Source organism: Cydia strobilella, chromosome 19, assembly GCF_947568885.1.
Source record: "Cydia strobilella chromosome 19, ilCydStro3.1, whole genome shotgun sequence".
Lineage (NCBI taxonomy): Eukaryota > Metazoa > Arthropoda > Insecta > Lepidoptera > Tortricidae > Cydia > Cydia strobilella.
In genome coordinates, this window is record NC_086059.1 from 14,507,089 (window position 1) to 14,528,799 (window position 21,711).

General features: G+C 39.5%; 1 protein-coding gene across 1 annotated transcript; it reads right to left on the minus strand.

The window, feature by feature from the left end:
• Positions 1-7,032: 7,032 nt before the first annotated feature.
• On the minus strand, positions 7,033-13,061 carry LOC134750099 (beta-1,3-galactosyltransferase 1-like). Its single transcript, XM_063685193.1, has 2 exons — positions 12,916-13,061; positions 7,033-10,356 (listed from the first exon to the last, which is right to left on the minus strand). The coding sequence occupies exons 1-2, from the start codon at positions 12,926-12,928 to the stop codon at positions 9,236-9,238; spliced, it is 1,134 nt and encodes a 377-aa protein (XP_063541263.1). The 5' UTR covers positions 12,929-13,061; the 3' UTR covers positions 7,033-9,235.
• Between the last annotated feature and the right edge of the window lie 8,650 nt (positions 13,062-21,711).

Genomic DNA, 21,711 nt, shown 5'->3' on the forward strand with positions numbered 1-21,711 from the left:
TGTGGACCTTACCGCAACGAGATAAGGTTTACTTATGGTCAGTTAGGAGTGTCTTTGTTGGCGCTACGTAAGAAAGGGCATACTCGTCTTCAATGTAGGGTATTACTTCTGTCGCTTTCCACTCATTATTATCGTACGGAACAATAATATGGGGAAACTCGACAGATGCAAAACGAGTTTTAATTATTCAAAAACGCGCGCTACGCATTTTGGCCGGATCACTCCGGCCACTCGTGTTGAGATCTGTTCGTAGAATATCGCATTATGACGCACTTTTCCTTATATCTTTTTGAAATCATAATGTACGTGAGAAACAATATATTTCAATTTAAACGGGTTCATATTGAGGGTATAAACGTCCGTTCCACGGGACGGCTAAGAAAGGTTCCTTGCCGTATGGCCCTAGCCCAGAAAAACCCTCGTGTCATAGGACCAACCTATTATGAACAACTTCCGGCTGTTATAAGAAGTGAACTGTGTGACCAAACATTCAAACGCCGATTATGAGATTTTTTGTTGGATAAACCGTTGTATTCTGTTAGTGAATTTATGAATGATGTATGATGTATTTTGACGATCCACCACAGGAGATACTATCTTGACATTATTTTGAAATCTTATTATTCTGTAATTATTTAATTTTTAAATTATTATTTTTTAATTTATTTTGTATTTTTTAGTATGTAATGTTTGACGATCATGATAAGAAGATAAGCATAATTTTGACATTGATGCAAATTTATAGTGTAATTTTTATCCTGAAATAAATAAATCTAAATCTATTGATTATATTCTTATGACATCCTTGTTTTGACGATCATAATATGACATATGATCTTGTAAATTGACATGCCTGCAATTTATAATGTAATCTGTATTATGAAATAAATGAATCTAAATCTAAAACGACTTGCTGGTGGTGGTGTGTCAAATGCTCAGGAAAGATGGTCATATTAGCATTAAGGTTGCACGTAGAAATAATTTTTAGGCTGATGGTATTCACATTTTCCTGATTTCTTTTTTAGGGCCATTCCCAAGTTAAATTAGTTTGATTATCAAACTTTGATAGTACTTTTCTCCAGTTACTTTCAAAGGAAAAGAAAAAGTCAGAACCTATGCCTGTTGAACTTATATTTCAAATAAGTTCAGGTAATATTTCTATTTCAAAAGCAACCTCCAGTGTTTTTACGTTCAGATAAATTACTTCCAGTAATTCATTACAAAATTTACAATTATAGATTGTTAGATGTAATTAGAGACCTCAGCGATAACTGGATGCTGATAAGCAATAATGAGTTAACCCACATAGGCACCATTTTTTTCGTGGTTTTCGAGTTTTTGTTCTAAAAATTAAAATTAGATTTTGACTAAACTGTTGTATTTAGCAGGTTAAATAATCTAAATCTTCGAAATAAATTTCAATTTGTCTTTTTGTTTATTGCGAATTGCATGATGATTGATGACGTCAACGTCAAACTTTCTCAAGAACGTGTCATTATACTTAACACAGTTTTGCTAATTGTGTTAATCTGCCTTTGAACTTATAATCAGCATGTTATAGCACATAACTTGTTGTGGTTAAACTATAGTAGTTTATGTGACTGCTACATAATGATAGGCATTAAAACTCGAGCGTGGGTTTGTAAAACGAACGAAGTGAGTTTCATAATAGAATCACACGTGTGTTTTAATGCCTAATTATGTACAGTTGCATACACTGCTTTATCTACACAAATATTAAACTTTCCATGATATATTCACTAACCTCATATTACACCCGACATTAGTTAGACTTATAGACTTACATATGTGTACTAAATTTCAAATTAATTATTTAATTAGTAGTTTCGGAGAAAATGGCTGTGACAGACGGACAACCAGACGCACGAGTGATCCTATAAGGGTTCCGTTTTTTCCTTTTGAGGTACCGTAAAATGGGGTGAGTAGGGTTCGCGGGGAGAGTTGGGTTATGAATGGGGAGAGAAAGTTTGAAAGGGGGGTGAGATGGGATGATTTAGATTTAGATTTATTTATTTCAGGATAAAAATTACACTATAAATTTGCATCAATGTCAAAATTATGCTTATCTTCTTATCATGGTCGTCAAACATTACATACTAAAAAATATAAAATAAATTAAAAAATAATAATTTAAAAATTAAATAATTACAGAATAATAAGATTTCAAAAATAAGGGTCGTCATATTTATATGATGTTAAGGCTACTGCTACTAACATAATGTATTCCAATTTAAAATGGAGCTATAGTAATACTCATAATAATAAAAAACGATCCAACAATCTTTCAAAATCACCTTTGTATGAAAACCCATCTCACCCCAATTACGAGGGACTACGGGGTGAGGTGGGTTTTCCTGTTTATCGTCAAAGTTATGAAATGCGGAACTACCCAAAATAAAATAAAAACTAAAATACAAACGTCCGGAACACTTATTATATACACCATTCAGTTTGCATATGTAAAAATAAAATGTTATCGAGGTTTGAATGTCAGTTTTGCTCCTACTCACCCCATTTTACGGTATAGAACCCTATAAATCGACATAACAAAAAAATATCGTCTCGAAAAGGTTTTAACATCTTAAAAATTTAATAAAAAATAGGTGAAATGTTTGTGCTTCTAAGGTATCTGCAACATCGCAGTTCTTTTATTATGTACCTTAAAGGTGACTGTCCATTTTCAACCGCAGCTGCGTTACTGCTCCGACACTACTGCAGCGGCCTGAACGCGTCGGTGTTATTGTCAATTTCCATAGTAAAATGAATGACGATATCGACTGCACGTAATATGGTGATTTTAACGTTTTCCCAACCGCAGCTGCACTACTGCTCCGACACGTCGGTGTTATTGTCAATTTCCATAGTAAAATTAATGACAAGGCCGACTGCACGTAGCATGGCCATTTTTGCGTATTTAGTGTATTATTGCAACTGCGGCTGCAGACCGCACGTCAAATCTGTCACCTGCACTGAAATGTCTTTGGGTCACAGATATGAGTAGTTCTAAGCAAAGAGGATATAACCACTACGTTCTAATAAGGAGCTTATTACACCCAAGGATATACAACCCCGATGGTACAGTCGCCATATATCGCAGATATATCGGGTCGGCCCAGGAGCTCACAAATATCTGAACACGCCTTTATTGTCAAGGCGCTAGTGTTCAGATATTTTTAGCACCTCGGTCGCTCCGATATATCTGATGGCGACTGTCCCTACTGTAAACTTTTTTGCTAATCTATATTGAGCCATATCACAGAGCCAGTTAGGAAACGTGTGTGTTGTACACAATAATTGTGTACAACACGCACCGCGCTAGTTGTATGCATGCACAATTAGGATTGTTCATTTTTTTTTAAATGTTCTATTTCGAAAACCATTTCGAGATATGAGGTTTTTAAACAGTTTCCGACATTTGCTGCGATATAATAATCGAAGATTGAAGATATTTCAACAAATATACTGATGACCTTAGTTTGACCTTCTCGCGAGGCTGAATATAATAAAGTCATCGTATAATAAAAGTTATCGAACCATAGTAAATAAATCCGTCACTCACGTCAAAGTTGTCATTGTCATCAATTGTCATAATGAAAATTTTCAGTTAAACCGCTAGTTTTTTACGATTTGATTTATAATTTTGATACCTAAACCACCCTAAACAGTAGATTCTGATTGCTTAATATATCAAAAACATTGTTCCCATTCGTGGGAATGATTTACAAAAATAATAGTCCGCGAAGACCTACGTGAAAGACGGTGTTGTCGTGAAGTAAATGTGGAATGGAATACTTCAAGTTGTTACCACATTATTGCTGTGAGGATCACGTCGATGTAAGTATAAAATTAATATTATTTTACTACGAATATTTAAAAGTCCATTTTTGTGGTCGGATCACTATTACCTATTTATTTTCTGTGATGATGTGGCCAGAATATCTAAAGACAAACCGTTTAACACAGCTTGTGCCCTACTAGCTCCGTTTTACTGCTTTGAAGTTAAATTCAATAAACAGACATACATATACGAGTATGTAACTTATTTGATGAAACTGAAAAGATAATTTCTAATTTCCAGGTACAAGTTGCAGTTTAAGGTTCAAGCTGCTGATATCATGATCATGGCGGACAAAACTAAAGTTAATAAAGAGTTGTGAAAAATAAAACAGTCTTATTTTTTACTTTTTTATTAATTTAGGAAAAACCTGTTTCCCAAAAAAGTGTATACATTATATGTTCAACATGTTCTGCACGTGAGGTTGACAATGAGGGCTTTGTTTATTAGCATTCAGTTGAAGTTGATGTAGGTTCTACTCTTGTTGAACCAGAAAATAATTGCATAGTTTGTTATTAAATCTATGCCCAGGCACTATTCTTGCTATAACTACATTCTCCGCCTTCTCTAGAAATTTGTACATATCCCACAGCCGTATCTAAAAAGGAAATGACCTGACCACACGTGATGACCTGAAATAGCAGAATACCTATAATTAGCAAAATGTACCTGATTCAACAGATCTCAAATGCAGTGCAGCGAGGGAATGCTGCAGGCATCATGGGAACTTTTGAGCCGGGTACGATGCAGGATGGAGGCGCATATTAGATGTTTAGTTTATTATTAGTTTTAATTATTATGTTATTTATTATTAATACCTATTGTATTGTATTATGCTCTTTCTATATTATATTAAGATTTATGTTTATCAAATAAATTAAGCAAAATTGGCATGTAATACAATATCTAACCAATGGTAACAAATAGGTAGAAATAATCCACAAGGTGCTAAGCGTCCTAAACAGTGGACGCTTGTTACAATTTTAAGAATCAAATCTCCTTACGAATCGAATCACTTACAAAATATATGATGTAACTTGCATTTGTATTTTTGCTACCCTGATTTCAGCCAAGTTACGGTTGGAGTTGGATGTAGTTACTATAGTATATACATCCAATAAAACTAAGTTATATTACTTAATATTCCGTAATCCTGGCCAAGCTATATTTTCCTACGTGATTTTTTTTATCATTTCATGATAAATTCATTAAATAAACTGTTCTTTTAATTTTTCGTAGTTTTGCGAGGATAGCTATAAGCTCGACAGGGCACGAGCGATAGAGAGGCAAATAGAATACCGAATAATCGGCAAAGTGGCCGAATAGGCCGAATAGTTGCCGAATATTCCTGGCAACTCTAGTCGTAATATCATATTATATAATGTCGTTTATGGCGACACTTTCTAATTTTGTCATTGCAAAATTTGCAAAGCCATTCCTGAGCTAAATAAACGAAGCAATCATTAATTTTTATTACAAAGAGCAAAGATGTTGTTTAATACCTCCTGGTAATATATTGATATCCAAACGAAAGGATACAAAATTGAACCACGAGAGAAGCGAATGGTTTAAAATTTACAATATTGACAGTTGCGGGGGTCTTAAGGCATGAGGGTTAAACAAACTTTGTTACAGTGCAACACGTAATTTTTCATCACACCAACACGAGGAAACCATTTATTATTCAAATTAATTTATTTGAAGTTCTTTCTATCGGCCAAGGTGAGGGCAATAGCTTTCTTCATAAAGGATTTCTTGTCTCGTCCGTCAAGTTTTATATGGATGCACGGTCATATTATAAAGAGTGCCGTGCCGCCCATGGACACCTGCAACACAAGAGGGATTTAAATTTGTGTTTCAGTTTCAAATAGGAAACTTGACAATATGAAGTGTAAATTGCGCAATTACTTATAGCTCTTACAAATAATTTTATTTATCGCATCGGATTGTTGTGTGCGGTGGTCACCTGGTGGTCACGCATTTAGGCAAGAGGATGGGGAAGAAAATTTCACATTGTGAACTTACCTTAATGTTAAGAATAATTTTTCCTCTGCATTAATTTTATTTGAGTAATTTGATTGTATTTCGTCAATTATTAAGTCTCATTCAATGTTGAATTGCTTTTCATTTAATCGGCAATATTATCTGAATAAAGGATCACCATTAAATATCAGATTTTTTATTAATATTGCGTAGCTGCCTTCGTCGGACTCTGACTATTGTAGAAAGGCAAACTGGTCTTCTTTTTCATGTAGCATGTAGCATTATCGTCACTCGCTTCTTCACGTAAAAAATACAAAAGTAAATTAGTATTTTATTTGTACGTCTGACATTATATGACTTGACATTGACAAGCCATCAACGAACGCTGTCGCGACTGCACGCCGCAACAGCCGCAGTCGTGCTGCTACAGTAGTGCGGCACCGCGTAACGTCGCAACTGCAGTGCAGCGGCAGTTACAAATGGACAGTCACCTTTAGGGTGCCTTTTTTGCAATTGAAAATTCACAAAAAAAATTTTTTTTTCAAATATTGACATTTTCTAACATTCCAAACCACTTCAAACATAGTTTAAAAAAAGAGATTAGCATGTAATCACAACTTCTGTGCTAATAGTCACTAGATCAAAACAATTTTAAAACTAATACCTCCTCTTACTTCAGTCAAGTCAAAAATATATATATCAAGAAAATCAATAATAAGTGCCTACCTATTAAACTTGGGACACATTGAGGTAACTTAGGACACCGTCTAAGTTTACCCCAAAAAAATAATAATTAAAAAATAAAATATTTAATTCAGACTAAAAAATCCATATTTTGTTAGTAATACTTAAACTAGGGAACCTATAAAATAAGTGTTAGTCTAATTACAACATTTAACATTTACGTTTAGATTTAGTTTAATCACTGTTTAAATTAAATAATTTTTATTGTATTTGTAAAAAATTAGGAATTAATCGATAGTTTCTTATACATCAATTTATTACAACATTTATTATACATTTACATTTACTAGCCATAAAAACAAAAACAAATACAAACAAATACCTATTAAGGCCAAGCAATAAGAAGGTATAGCGGAAAATGCTAGGAACACAATTTTTAACTTCGTAGCTTTATTTGGACTAGTTAGGAGATGAACATATCAAAAGTCCCCGGCCGTAACCCTGGTGCTGGGGGGAGAGGGGGGTTTGAAGGTTCCATTTTTCGGTTTTTCGATTATATCACGGAAACTATGCGTCTGAGCGACTTGGCCACTTATACAAAATGAAAAGAGATTTAATTTGTTACAAGTTTTATTCAGTCAAGTTTTTCGATATCTTGTATAGTTTTTGAGATATCCGCTCTTGAAGGTTTATTTAAGGCTCTCATTTTTATCTTGACTATCTACATGAGTAAAGCTGCTAGGCCCGGTTTGGTAACGTTTTCGTATAAATCGGTGGTGCTAAATTCATTTATGGTATCAACATTGACACCTTTCCGAAGTAAAAACATATAAACTTTAAACAAATAACTTTTTTAAACTCCTCTTCACGCTTAAACCGCTGGACCGATTTAGTTGAAATTTGGTAAATAGGTGTTTTAAGTCCCGAGACAGGATAAAATCATACTTTGAAGGTGTGAAATTTGGTGTGAGGGGAATTCAGCTTCTTCGCCGAAGTTGAATTCCTGAGGTTAATACTGTTTAAACTTAGGTTTGAAGTCATGTTTGGTATCATTATCAACTAAGTCAAACATGTAGACCATCCCAAATATTATTTAAATAGGTTCAGCGCTTATTGATTCCCCATACAAATTTCCACCCCACTTTTCACACCCTTAAAAGATGATTTTGGTTATAAAAACTATCCTACGTACTGTCCCGGGACTCAAACCATCTCTATACCAAATTTCAACGAAATCGGTTCGGCGGTTTAAGCGTAAAGAGGAGTTTCATAAAAAATCATTTTTTTAAATTTTGTTTTTACTTAGGAATGGTGTCATTGTTGATACCATAAATAAATTCAGCACCCCCGATTTATACGAAAACGATCCCAAACCCAGCCTAGCAGCTTCACTGATGTAGATAATCAGGATAAAAATGAGAGCCCTAAATAAACCTTCAAGAGCGGATATCTCAAAAACTATACAAGATAATTTAAAACTAATATGGGACTTAATCGCGTACAAACTTACGTTTATTTATAGCCTGACGTTTCGAACGTGACGTTACGTTCGTGGTACAGGTAGACTGGCGAGGAATTGTATCAACATCTTCTTGCCGCGCGGGTTTTGCGAACTACCCGCACTTGATCTTGATTATTAACTTGTACGCTACGGTTGTCACTTTGCCTACACACATCGTGTTAGTTTAAATCAGTATACTATACAAGATATCGAAAAACTTGACTGAATAAAACTTGTAACAAATTAAATCTCTTTTCATTTTGTATAAGTGGCCAAGTCGCTCAGACGCATGGTTTCCGAGATATAATCGAAAAACCCAAAAATGGAACCTTCAAACCCCCCTCTCCCCCCTAGCACCAGTGTTATGGCCGGGGGCTTTTGATATGTTCACCTACTAACTAGTCCAAATAAAGCTATGAAGTCATTAATTGTGTTCCGAGCATTTCCCTCTATACCTTTTTTTGGGCATTTATTTCCTGGCCTAATAAAAAACAAATATCTTTTGTGTGAGAGGTGGGCTACCGGCTACCGTGTCTGAGCGCGTGTCAAAGCTACAATGTCGTTTAAATAGCGGATGTATCGTGGTGGTTTTAAGGTTCAAATATATGTAATAATAATACCGGTATATTTTTCATACATTTGGTTTATTTAAACCGGTATTCGATTTCGGTATCACGGTTGTTTATGTATATTTATGCACTTAATTTAGCTAATGTGGTCAATCATCATGCTTACCTAAATACTATTCTATAATATCAAAGGAATACTGTGAAAGGTATGTGATATTTTGATTTTTAGTTATACCGGTAAGCGGTAACGGTCCCTGATTTGAACCTTAGAACCACCACGATACAGCCGCTTTTTTATATGGCATTTTTGCTTTGGCACACGCTCAGATACGCTAGCATAAAGGAAACAATGGCTTTTACAGTACATATGGTGCTACTTTTTCGCACTAGTGCGGGAATGAGCACTTTTCGTGCATATGTCGAAAGTTTAAAGGGCCATATGTACTGTAAAACGTTGTACGATACACGTGCGAAAAGATAATTCGCAACTCGTGTCGATTTAAAACACTCCCTGCGGTCGTGTTTTAATTTATCGCCACTCGTTTCGAATTTCCTCTTTTCCGCACTTGTATCGTAAATAACTATTGTTTAACAGATTAAGGTTTTTAGGCGTAAAAATCATTTGAATATTTTAACCAATAGCTAAGGGGGGCACTTGACGTAGGGGTCGTGCAGCTTGCGCCAGAGGTCGAACTGGTCGGCGTAGGACACCTGGTGCACAGCCAGCGCCTCGCGCAGCGCGCACGCATGCTCCACGTCCTTGCGCCACCGCAGGAACGCCGGCGCGTCGGCGCGCAGCACCCGCGCGCGCGCCGCCGCCACGCCCGTGACCAGCACGTCCTCCATGCGCAGCCAGCGTGCGCCCAGCGCCGCGCGGAGCAGCGCGCCCGCCGCGTCGCCCGACACCAGGTACGCCGGCCCGTTGGCGTACGGCGGGTACGTCGCCAACGGGAACTCCTCCGCGGGCACGAAGAACTTGGAGCTGGCGTTGCGCGCCGGCCGCCCGACGCGCCACACCTTGCCCCACACGGTGCGCGCGGCGCGACTGCGCGCCGGCGCCTCCGCGAACCGCAGCACTCCGTCCACGTTGATGAACGTGTCGTCGTCGGCCTTCAGCAGCCGCGCCGCCAGCGTGCAGTACGTGACGAACCACTCCAGCATCGACAGGGTTTTGAGAGTGAGATTCCCGTAGCTGTCCACATAGTGGCCCTCGATGACGTCGCCGTAGAGCTTGTCCTCGGCGTCGACGGCGGCGCGCAGAGCGGCCGGCGGCGCGCCCAGCATGAAAGCTAGCGTGATGTCTGCGCGACGTGCCGCGTGCCCCCACGTGAGGCGCACGGCCTCACGCTGGCGGAAGTGCACTGGCGCGGACGGCACGAGCACGACGAGCCGCGTGCCCGCGCCGTGCGCCGGGCACAGCTCGGCGTGCGCGCGCGCGTGCCCCGGCACGTAGCAGTCGCGCGTGCGCACCGCGCCCGCGGGGAGCACTTCGTCGTCCTTGTCACTTGTCCACTCAGGGGGCAGGGTCGGTCGCGCTTCGTTCACGGGACTCGACGGGTCGTGCGCTTCGATTGCAAGCGGCGCCATAACTGATACGAGCGTGACGCGGGGCAGGGCCGACGGGGGCGGGTCCGGGTCCGGGTGCAGCGGTAGCAGCAGCAGCAGCAGCGCGGACAGCGCGACCAGCGCCGCGAGCGGCACGAGCCGCGCGCGCCACCACCGCATGTTGAGACACGCGGAGGCGGATGAAGGTATTGGTTTGCCTGGAATCATCAAACCACAAGTCTTACATTGTCTAATGTCAACAAATCAAACGTCCTGCTATTCTCCGGTAGGTGCGTCCCTAACGCGAATATTCAGTGTCCTATCCCGACAACCAATACTTGCAGGTTTTTAGGATTTACATTGGATCCCACCTTGAACTGGAAGCAGCACATAAACATACTGTGTGGTAGACTGGGTGGTGCGATCTTTGCACTGCTCAAGGTGAAACCATTGGTTTCAAGTGCTGCGCTAAGGCAGGCATACTATGCATACTTCCACTCGCTTATGGTATACGGCGTGATCTTGTGGGGTAGGTAACTCGACCGACGCGGACAGTGTTGCTCATGCAAAAAAGGGCGTTTAGGACTATACTCGGACTAAAACAGAGGCAGTCCTGTAAAGCATTATTTGCTGAACACCAGATTATGACCCACTATTCGCAGTACATCTTTGAGGTCATTATGTTCACGCGTATACACCTGTCTCAATTTAAGCGAGTGGAAGTTGTGGGCAAATGCCTGCGGAGCACGGGAAAACTTCGGACAGTACCGCGTCGCACAGCACTGCATGCAAGAAACCCACGTGTAATGGTCCAACTTTCTACGAGCACCTATACCAAATGACATAAAAAATGAGACAAGTGAGTTCAGACGCAAACTAAAAACCTTTCTTACAAAGAAATCCCTATACTCAGTAAAGGAATATCTCTCAAATTAAACTGACATTGACCAAGTACATGTATCAAATGTAAATTGTTATATTGTTTTTTTTTTATTTTTAAGTCGTTTACCTGAATTTATATTTTTATTTTTATTTTCCATTTGACATGTATCTAAAATTCAAATTATTTGTGGATTGGTACTCTGTAAGTACTATATTATAATTGTTTTTATTTTTATTATTTATTAATTTTGACATTGTATGATTTGTTATTTGAATAATTTGACATTCTGACTAAGGTATTGTGATAGATCTCATAGATCTATATACCATTGCATATTGACTCCTCCTAAACATAAGAATACTTATGAATTGTAATTGAATTATTTTCTTTGTATCCGACGATCGCTATAGGACAAGTAATTGCTTAATTGTATTCTCTTACATTAACAACGAACTTTGTATTGCGAAATAAATAAACTATAAACTAAACTAATTTTTACGAGTATCTACGCGGATCGAACGAACGCTATATTGCGTGTTTTTATTGTACGCATGCATTCATAAGTATACACGCGGGAGTGGGAGTAATCAACACACATATATTATTTATATAGCAAGTATAGCAACACTCTTAGTGCAATGGATCTTAGGTAGACCTTTTCAATAAGTTCATCGTTGGAGGATGGTGTGATGGCAATGGTATTGACAACAACAGGTATATACATAAGTAGCATAATGCATAAAGTGTTTGTCTAATCGGACTGTCTATAATTTTCGTCGTATTAATTAGTAATACTTGAAACCAGTGAACCGTCTCGATGGCGGAAGAGTACCAATGTAATGGCAATCTGATTATAAATTATAGGTTTCGCCTAAATTAAATACTGATTTCAAGTTATTACTCTATTATGTTAGTTATGTCTCTTTCAGAACTGATTGTTAGGTACGATGAGAAAAATCTAAACGCTCAAAACATAGGTAATGCTCTTGATTTTTCCAGTCAGTCCAGTAATCATGCTCAAAACCCGATCAGTAATTTTGACGTGACGAGAAAACAAATGAGTGTACAATGTGTGCATGTTAAACCGATAGCGGCTGAGACTTTTCCTGTCTGCGTTTTGATCTATACACATACACATACAACAACAAAAGTTATCTACTGTTTTCCCGAAAGAGTGAGTTATTTCATCCAAAACAGTAGTAACTACTTATCCGATCTAATTTTGGAGTGTATCAAAATTATGGGCTTTTGTTTACTTGATTGGGTGGAGTGGGAACATTAACGCGACAGCTACCACATTGTACTTATAATAAATCGAATCTGTAACTCTTTTCCGAAACATAGCCTGCTCGACAATAAATAACCTTTGGCCGTTTAGTATAGTTATACTAGTTATTAGGATTGTTGACATTATGGAAATTCCGTTTCTATTTTAGTGCGGGTTTTCCCTTTGACGAAGATTCCACTTTAGGCGATTTACATTACAAATATTTGTATACTTCTGTGGTGTAATATGTAAATAACTAGTGAGTAAGCAATGCATATATAAACGTGTATCTTGCCCAATTAGAGCAGAATAAATCATAATCTTCGTCGAAGCTGTTGTTTGATTAACGCCGTCCGTACATAACACATCAATGGGTCTACTTAAAGTAAAAGTAGTGTACAAGTGCACATCATTAGCAGTTACAGGCAAATCCTGAATCGCTCTGAAGTTGCTGCATTTAAAAACTTTATAAAACGATCCAGCTGCGCGTTGCAGGGGACTCAAATACCAATATAAATAACTCAAACTTACTTTTGAATAGTTAGAACACTTCGCTGGTTACAAAACTACGGAATTGTATTTGGCAGTGATGTCGTATTGTGATGTGAATAGAGCACTGGGGTTTACCTGCAGAAGTCATAGTGCGTCAAGTATGCTATAAGGGCGGCGCGGCCTCGCCCTGGGGGCGCGCCGGTGGCGTCACCGCCGCACCCTTCCCGCCACGCTGTCCACCTGCAACTCTACACAACACCACACTTTCGCACTACTTATTCAATAGTGAAGTATTTAAATATCAGAACAATGAGTAATATAAGTGTGGGAGCGCCGCGATAAACAAACGAGGAGTATATGCTGTAATACGCACCCCCACCGCACCGCACCGCACTCTGCCGCTCCCACCACTTGCTGCAACGCTAACGCTCCCCGAACACCACGGAAAACAATACATTAATTACTCATATGTAATCGGTTAACTAATACTCAATAATTAGGTATTAAAGTAGATTTCCTCAAGCCACAAGACAGATGGATTTTGCCAATTTTGCCAACGGAACACATGTTAGACGAACATACAAGAATTATGGAACTACTAACTAATGTTTAAAATTAAGCACAATATTATATTGAAATGAAGTACACATTATCACTGGTTATTTACCCGTATGCTTAGGTATATTTAGTCATAACTAGCAACGAGCGCGCATAAAAAAATACGAAACGAGACGACTGATAAGATAACGGTTATCAGTATAAAACATAACGTAACGATTACTCGTAACTAATATAACTAGTAGTTCGCCCCGAACTGAGAACTCGCGGTTCGCCAAAAAGATAGATCAATCTAATTTAATGCACCTCCTCCTCCTCCTCATTAGTCGGCAAAGAATCAAAACCACGTGCGATTTATTGCGAGGTCTGTGGAGCCCTTAACTGATAGATTTAATTCTATTAGATTTATTAGAAGTATTAGAACAAATTAAATTATTTTCAGAAAATATTTTAGCCGCCTGCCGTGATATTTTTTTTACAATCCTAAATAGAAAAACGACATTATAAATGTATAAACTGAGCGCTTTCATTTGATACCAAACTCGCAAATAAGATGACCAGAATAGCAAGAAACCTCACAAATAGCTTTTTGGCCTTTTAGTCTCTTTCTAGCTCCATAACCCCTTGATCGAGCCTGCTCATAATTTGATGACTAAAATATAATGCCCTCAAATACACGTTCACCGACAACAACAAATTTACTTAAGTTATTGTCCATCAAACTATCCTCTGATTAGATAGTTCAGCTTAAAAACATCGAAATGATTGGACGTGCCCCTAATAAAGCCAGCATTGTGTTCCAAGTTAAATGTATTAAGAACTTCGCTTCGCTTTAATCGCTCCTTCGATTGTATGTGTGATCATATTGATCATATTTATGGTCGGGGAGCCCAAGAGGGGATTATTAAGAAAACAATGAGGATATAATAAGATAGAGCGGTACTGTCATAGTAAATTTTGTAACCACAGTAAATTCACTGCCATCTATCGACATACTTTAAAACTAAAAATGAAGATTTATAAAAAAACGTTAAAATGTTTCAATATGGATAAATGATTTTTTTATTTGCATTAATTATTTTTATATGATTTTGACACATGTTCTTTCACTGGTATGCGTTAAAATTATAAATAACAAACGAAACAGTCAACGCCCTCTATACGAGAGTAGGACAAAACTAATGGCGCCATCTGATCGAGAATCAAATTTTCGTGATTTTCGAGGCACGTTTTTTCCTTAGACTGTATCCATCTATTACGGAGTTATATCTATCTTTGTAAGAAAATAACAGTTAAGTTGTACAAACATGACCATTGTTTTTATTATAATTATGTTAAACTATTTGTATACATTCAATATATTTTTAGGAACATGTTACATGATGTTCTGTATTTTTTTTACAGGTTTCAGAAGTCAGTAATTATGAGATATAATGGCGCACTAACGCCATCTCTGTGTAAATAGATGAGTTATATATAATTATGTTTGGGTTGATAAGGTTATATTAATCTATATCTATACATTTGCTACGATGTAGTAAAATACAAGTACTACGAAATGGGTGATTTAGTAATTTTAAAGATTTAATCACCAACATTTTGATCAAAAAGTGCGTACCCGTAACACCATCTCGTGAGGGCACATTGAACTACAGTTTGTAAAGGAATTGGAGACTATTTCCTAATTTACATTAATCTTGATTTTGCACATTCGTTATGTTTGCATAAAAACTAGTCAACACGTTACACAAGGTTTTGGAATTTTAAATCTATGAGAAACATAAAATATCGTTAATGTTTACGTCGAATTCTGTCGAATTCGTGGCCTACTAACGCCATCTAGTAGTCTCCATGTGAACTAATCAAAACTTATTGATGTATTTGGGAAAATTCGCGTTATACTTTTTTTATTACGAATTATATAATATATTAATAAATATTAGGGATACCAACAAAAAATATATGTTTATAACATATATGGTAAAAATTATCTAACATACTTCGTATATATATATATCATAAAAGGTTTGTATTGCCTAATATATGCTTGTAAAATATGAGACTACTTATGGGAATCACGGGATAACGTCGAAAATACGTGCAGTGCTACCAAAACTATATGTATTTAAGGTGATTTAAGGAATTAACATCGAAAATATAGACACATGTCAACAGAAGACATAATCATCCTATTACATGCAGTATGCATACATCACACCCTCACACTTATTTTAAGATAACTATCAAGATAACGTTAGCACCAAGGCAACTATACATCTGGCAAGTAATAATATATATTAGTAGACATATAGATGACATGGTATTAAATGTTAACCCGGCAAACCTTCGAAACACCAGAAGCAAAATATAAGATACCGATTACGAACAGTGCTGCAGCTAGGAAGCACTACTCATATGTTGGAACTAGGCTTTTTGACAAATTACCAGGTGACCTACAGGACATAATACAACCTAGCTATTCAAGCGTATCTACTCAAAATAATCAAAGTTACATAAGTAGGCTAAATAAAAAAACTAAAGTGTTTCTCCTGAGTTTTTCTTTTACTGAATTAAAAGACTTCTACATAAAAATATTTCCTCAGTGAATAGATTGCTACGTAACTCCGTGTCATATTTCTCTATTTTTCCATATAATATATATGTATGTATGTGTATTAGATGGCAAATAATATATATAGCTACTTACATAATTATAAAACCCAATATACGTATATTAAATACGTACATAAAAATAAAAAATACCAGTAATGCATGTTTATTTAATTAAGCTTTTTTAATTGACTAAGTAAACTTTATATTATATGAAAATTGTTTATCCAAAATCCGATCGCTCTCTAAAATTGTGTCACATATATTGTAACTAGCCCTAGCACAGGCCCCGGTCTTTTTGGGCTGTTACTGCACACTATGTCTTTAAACGCTGGCTTAAATTAAAATGTATAATTAGAAATAGTGAAAAGTTTATTGTATATATTTAATGAATAAAAATATAAATAAAAAAATAAAAAACTACATACTGCATTAGAGAATTATAACTATTTACATTAAGAAGCAAAACCTTATAATCTTCATATAAATATAACAAAACAGTTTTAATCAATTTCCGGCATAGGGAAGTATCTAACTACTACGAAATGCGCAGTATTGATTCTGCTCACGTCTTATGAATCACCCTGTATAGTAGCCGCCTAGGCTCTCGGCAACGGTACCGCTTGTTCAGCAGCGAGCGGCCGGCGCGGCGCGGCGCGGGCCCGTGCTCATGCGCGGCCGCGACACTCGCCCCTGCAGTGGCTGCACTGTCGGCTGGACCAGACACCTCACCAGACGTATCCCAACTAGGACTAGGCCACACGAACTGAGTAGCAGTACCATTGTGCAAACTGTACTTAACTAACGGTTGTCCCAAAAAGGACGCAAGATTTCAATTTGCCGCCATTTTTGTATTTTAGTGCTGGCAACCCTAAAAAAAACTATTTGACAGCTGAATGTTTAGGGTTTGTAAAAATGGCGGGTTATACGAAAGATCAACGCGTTTTTATTATTGAACAATATTTCAAAAGTAATGAAAGTTCTCGATTCGGTGATCAGAATTGGCACCCTAGATGCCTAGATCTTGCGATTTAACGCCTTCTTTTTAGGGTTATTTAAAGTCTAAAGTCTATGCCAATAAGCCCACAACCACTCGTGCTTTAAAAGAGGAAATTCGACGCTGCATCGGAGAAATTCAGCCGCATCTATGCAAAATGGTCATAGAATTTTTTTGGCAAAAGAGTGTGTATGTGCCAGCAAAGCCTAGGAGTACATTTGCCTGACGTATTATTTTACAAATAACCCTATTTTATGTATTTCAAGATTTTATACACAAATAATTGAGTTAGGTTAGGTATTGAGTTAGGTTAGGTATTGAGTTAGGTTAGGTATTGAGTTAGGTTAGGTATCGAGTTAGGTTAGGTATCGAGTTAGGTTAGGTATCGAGTTAGGTTAGGTATCGAGTTAGGTTAGGTATCGAGTTAGGTTAGGTATCGAGTTAGGTTAGGTATTGAGTTAGGTTAGGTTAGGTTAGGTTATAGGGTCTCGACCTCTCCTTGCCGGCCGTAGTTAAGGCTATGGTCGCCGACGAGAGGTCGTGGAAAGCGGTCCTCTCCTTCTGCGAGGATGTAATGTCGCAGAAGGAGGCAGCGGAGAGGGAACGGGAGGCCGACCCAGCCTCGCACCCGATCCGCCGCAAGCGCGCAGGGGCTCGGAAGAGGGCGTACGCCCATCTCCTCCCCCCCACCTAGCGACGTCTGGACAGCGGCGCGGGGGCGTCGCCGCCATTACATAGGCCTCGCAGAGAAGGCGCGCGTGGTATGCCCACGCGCCTTCTGAGGAGGCAGGGCTAGAAGTTACTCCCTAGCCCCCCCTCCAGAGAAGGGCCCGCTGCATGTGGTCGTGGCGGGCGGCGCCGGCGTGGTCACGGTTGCGTACTTAAGAGAACCCGTGGCCACGCCGCATTGGCGGCGCGCAGGCATACCGTTGGTTTTTTAGTGGGTAGTGGCGCCTTTTGCCGAGTCCCACATAACCCGCACTTTCTCCCCCGAGGGTGTGGGTAAAAAAAAAAAAGGTTTGGTTAGGTTAGGTTAGGTTAGGTTAGGTTAGGTTAGGTTAGGTTAGGTTAGGTTAGGTTAGGTTAGGTTAGGTTAGGTTAGGTTAGGTTAGGTTAGGTTAGGTTAGGTTAGGTTAGGTTAGGTTAGGTTAGGTTAGGTTAGGTTAGGTTAGGTTAGGTTAGGTTAGGTTAGGTTAGGTTAGGTTAGGTTAGGTTAGGTTAGGTTAGGTTAGGTTAGGTTAGGTTAGGTTAGGTTAGGTTAGGTTTTTTTTTTTTTTTTTTTTTTTTTTTTTTTTTTTTTTTTTTTTAACAGTGCTCCTCCAACATGATCGGAGACTTTGCCTAGCTAGTTTTTCATTCATACCAGTTCTCGCTTGTATACCTCTCGTACTAGCATACTTCATACTTGATCTTTCTTTCATTCATCTCTTTCGTTCCTTATGTGGGTAGTCCCACCTATCAGCTTATTACTTATTACTTACTATTCGGGAAAAATAAGGAAACACAGGGTTTGAACTTTATTCATGAGTGCTCACTGCATGGGTAGCGCTTTTTATACAATTTCTTATTACATGCTTATATTTAATATTATTATCTATGTTACATTTTTCATATATTCGCTATTGTATTATTATCTTAAATCTAATATACATATTGTGCGTTTCTTATGACACGAGTTTGGCTCTCTCTTTTGATTATTCCTACTGGGTTTTTTATGTTTTTCTTAAATATATTTACTATATTTTAAAAAACATATATTTCTATCTAGTTTTATTTCTTTTTACGACTCTTCTCACAATTTTTAAGCAGAACTCTATAAATTGGTCCATTTCCGCACTAGCCATTATGTTGTGTAGTTTGTCGGCAGTTATACTAATTTTAATTTTTTGCTCCATATCAAAGCGCTCACTATCATGAACTGGACACTCAAATATTATATGTGGCACCGTTTCTTGCGTATTGTTGTCACAGACGCACGATGGACTCTCCTTGCACTTGAAGCGGTTTAAATACTCAGAGAATCCACCGTGTCCCGTCATCAACTGCGTCTTTAGGTTGTTTGGCTCTGATTTCCTTGTCACCCTATAAGCCGCCACTGCATCTGGGAAGAATAACTTCGTGATGGAAGCCGTTTCGCCAGACTTATACCTCCGATTCCATTCGTCAAGCGTCGACATGCGAATGCTACGCTTGACGAATGAAACCGGGCATTGGTCATAGTCCGGCTTTCGTTTGGAGCCTACTGCTGCTCCTTTCGCCAACTCGTCTGCCCGCTCGTTGCCTTCTAACCCTGCGTGAGCTTTAATCCAGTGTAGGGTGACTACCTTACCCTGGAGAGACATAGCTTTTAAATTCTCTCTGGCCTCTACAGCGAGGGGGTGAAGGCAACTGTGGTTTTGTATTGTTTGAAGGGCTGCCATAGAGTCGCTGTAGACTCCATACGATTTCTCGGCATACTTCTTTGCTTCCCTAGTGGCCCTGCACAGGGCAAGGAGCTCCGCCTGGTAAACCGTACAGTATCTCGATAGAGCAAGCTTGTGGGCTTTGGTTTCGGTTTCTCCCTTCCAAATAGAAAGTGAGGCTCCAACCCCGCCCTCAAGCCTGCTGCCATCGGTAAATATTCGCACATCGAACTCACTGTTCGAGTTCACATCGTCTTGGTTCACCAGGCGAACCACCCTCAATTCTTCGCGATCCGCAGGATGAGGCATTTCAGTTGCGGATGCCATTTGTTCCACCTCTCTATCTTCAGGCCACAGGGCAGGCAGAGACTCTCCCTTCTTGGCTTCGTACAACGAAGCCGCCTCTCGGACTCGGAGGTCAAGAGGGAGCATACCCGCCAGAACCAGCGCCGAGTTGAGGGACACGGTGCGGTATGCCTTGCATATCTTCTGCGCCATTCCGCGTTGCACCACTGCCAACTGCTTTTGGACACCCAATTTGTTTGCAGCATGCGCCCAAACACTAGCGGCATACAGTATGATGGGCTCTACGGTTGCCACATATATTATTTTTACGACTTCAGGATGGAGCCCCCAGTCTGTCTTGGCAGCCCTAGATAGCTGTTTATAGACTGCTATCGCTTTCCTGCAGACATTCGAAACATGGCTGTTAAAAGTCAGCTTGTCGTCGATGGTTACACCAAGTAATTTCATCTCTTTTACCATGGCGATGCTGGTTCCGCCCATACTCAGTCGAGGGGTGTCATACTTGAGCCTCCGTGTAATTACCATTGCATTAGTTTTATGCGGTGCGAATCGAAGCTTATTACTGACACCCCACTCCCGAGCATGGTCGAGAGCAGCGTTTGCGCGCGTTTCAATTTCCAGAGCGGTATTCCCATCAACGACAAGTACGACATCGTCTGCGAATGCCTGGCAGTAGTCGCCCCTTTGCCCGTAACTTTTAAGTAGTGGGTCCAAGAGCAAGTTCCACAGAATGGGGCCCGCTATCGATCCCTGTACGCATCCCTTGGTGGTGTCCAGACTGTATTGCTCTCCCGCGTATCTAACTGTTACTCTTCGGTCTGTGAGGTAGCTATCGATTACGCGTCTCAGTTCAACTGGGCAATTCTCTTCCGCCAACCGGGACCTGATAGCCGGCCACCAAGCACCATCGAAGGCCCCCTCTATGTCCAGTGATATTAGTGTTACGATCTTTTTAGAGTCTAATTTCTTTCGTATGTATTTCATTAGGGCATAAAGGGAGTCCTCGGTGCTGCGCTGTGGCATGAACCCGTATTGGCGATCACTCATTTGGGGCAGCAAGTAAAACTTTAGCCTGTTCACCACCATCTTCTCAAACACTTTACCCATGATCGGAAGCAGTCCTATTGGCCTGTACGATTTGGGCGTTGTATAGTCTCCTCTACCAGGCTTTCGGAGGACCACCACCGTTGCGGTTTTCCAAGCCCTAGGGAAGTATCCTCGGCTTAAACATTTATTAAGCAGTGCAAGGAACGTCTCTGGGTCCGTTTCTATGGCGTGAAGGCAAATATCAGAGGTAAAGCCGTCCTCCCCTGGGGCTTTCTTTGGGTTGAAGGAGTCGTACGCACGTTTCAGTTCCGCCATTGTGAACGAGGGTTCGCAAGTGTTATCTTGCTCCCCGTCGTTCACAATGTCGGCTCTCTCCCTCACTTGACGATGGTAGTCATTGTCGCTAGTGGTACAGTCCTTGGGGTAGAAAGTTTCCGCTAGCAGGCGCACTGAACTCTTCGCATCGAGCACTACTCCATCCTTCTCTAGCGGTGAGTCCTCTTCCCTGCGTGCGGTTCTTCCAATTACCCGGTAGATGCCCTCCCAGACCCCTTCTCTGCTTTGTTTATGGCAGAAGTCCTTCCAACTGTCCACTTGCGCTTTTGCCGCTGCCCTTTCATACTCTTCTTTGTATTGTACGTACTCTTCTACTACTTTTGACCTCCGGACTGGGGCAGCACACCCTATCCTGCGCTTCCTGGTAGCGACCCCTTTTTTCATTTTGGCGAGTTCCTCGGACCACCACGGCAATGTAAGTTGTTGTTTGACTTTCTTTTTAGGCATAGACGATATACAGGCTTCTTCTATTGCAGCGTTAAATTCTGTTACTACTTTTTCTATTTTTATATTGTTATTTAAGCTTTCTATTTCTGATTTTACTATTTTGTGGTCTTGCAGCAATTTTCTGAATTTTCCATAAAACTCAGACCAATTGGCTTTCTTAGTGTTGAATTTCCTTGTTGTCCTTTGTACCGTTATGCCAACCAGTTTTGTCAGCTTGACTTTAAATAT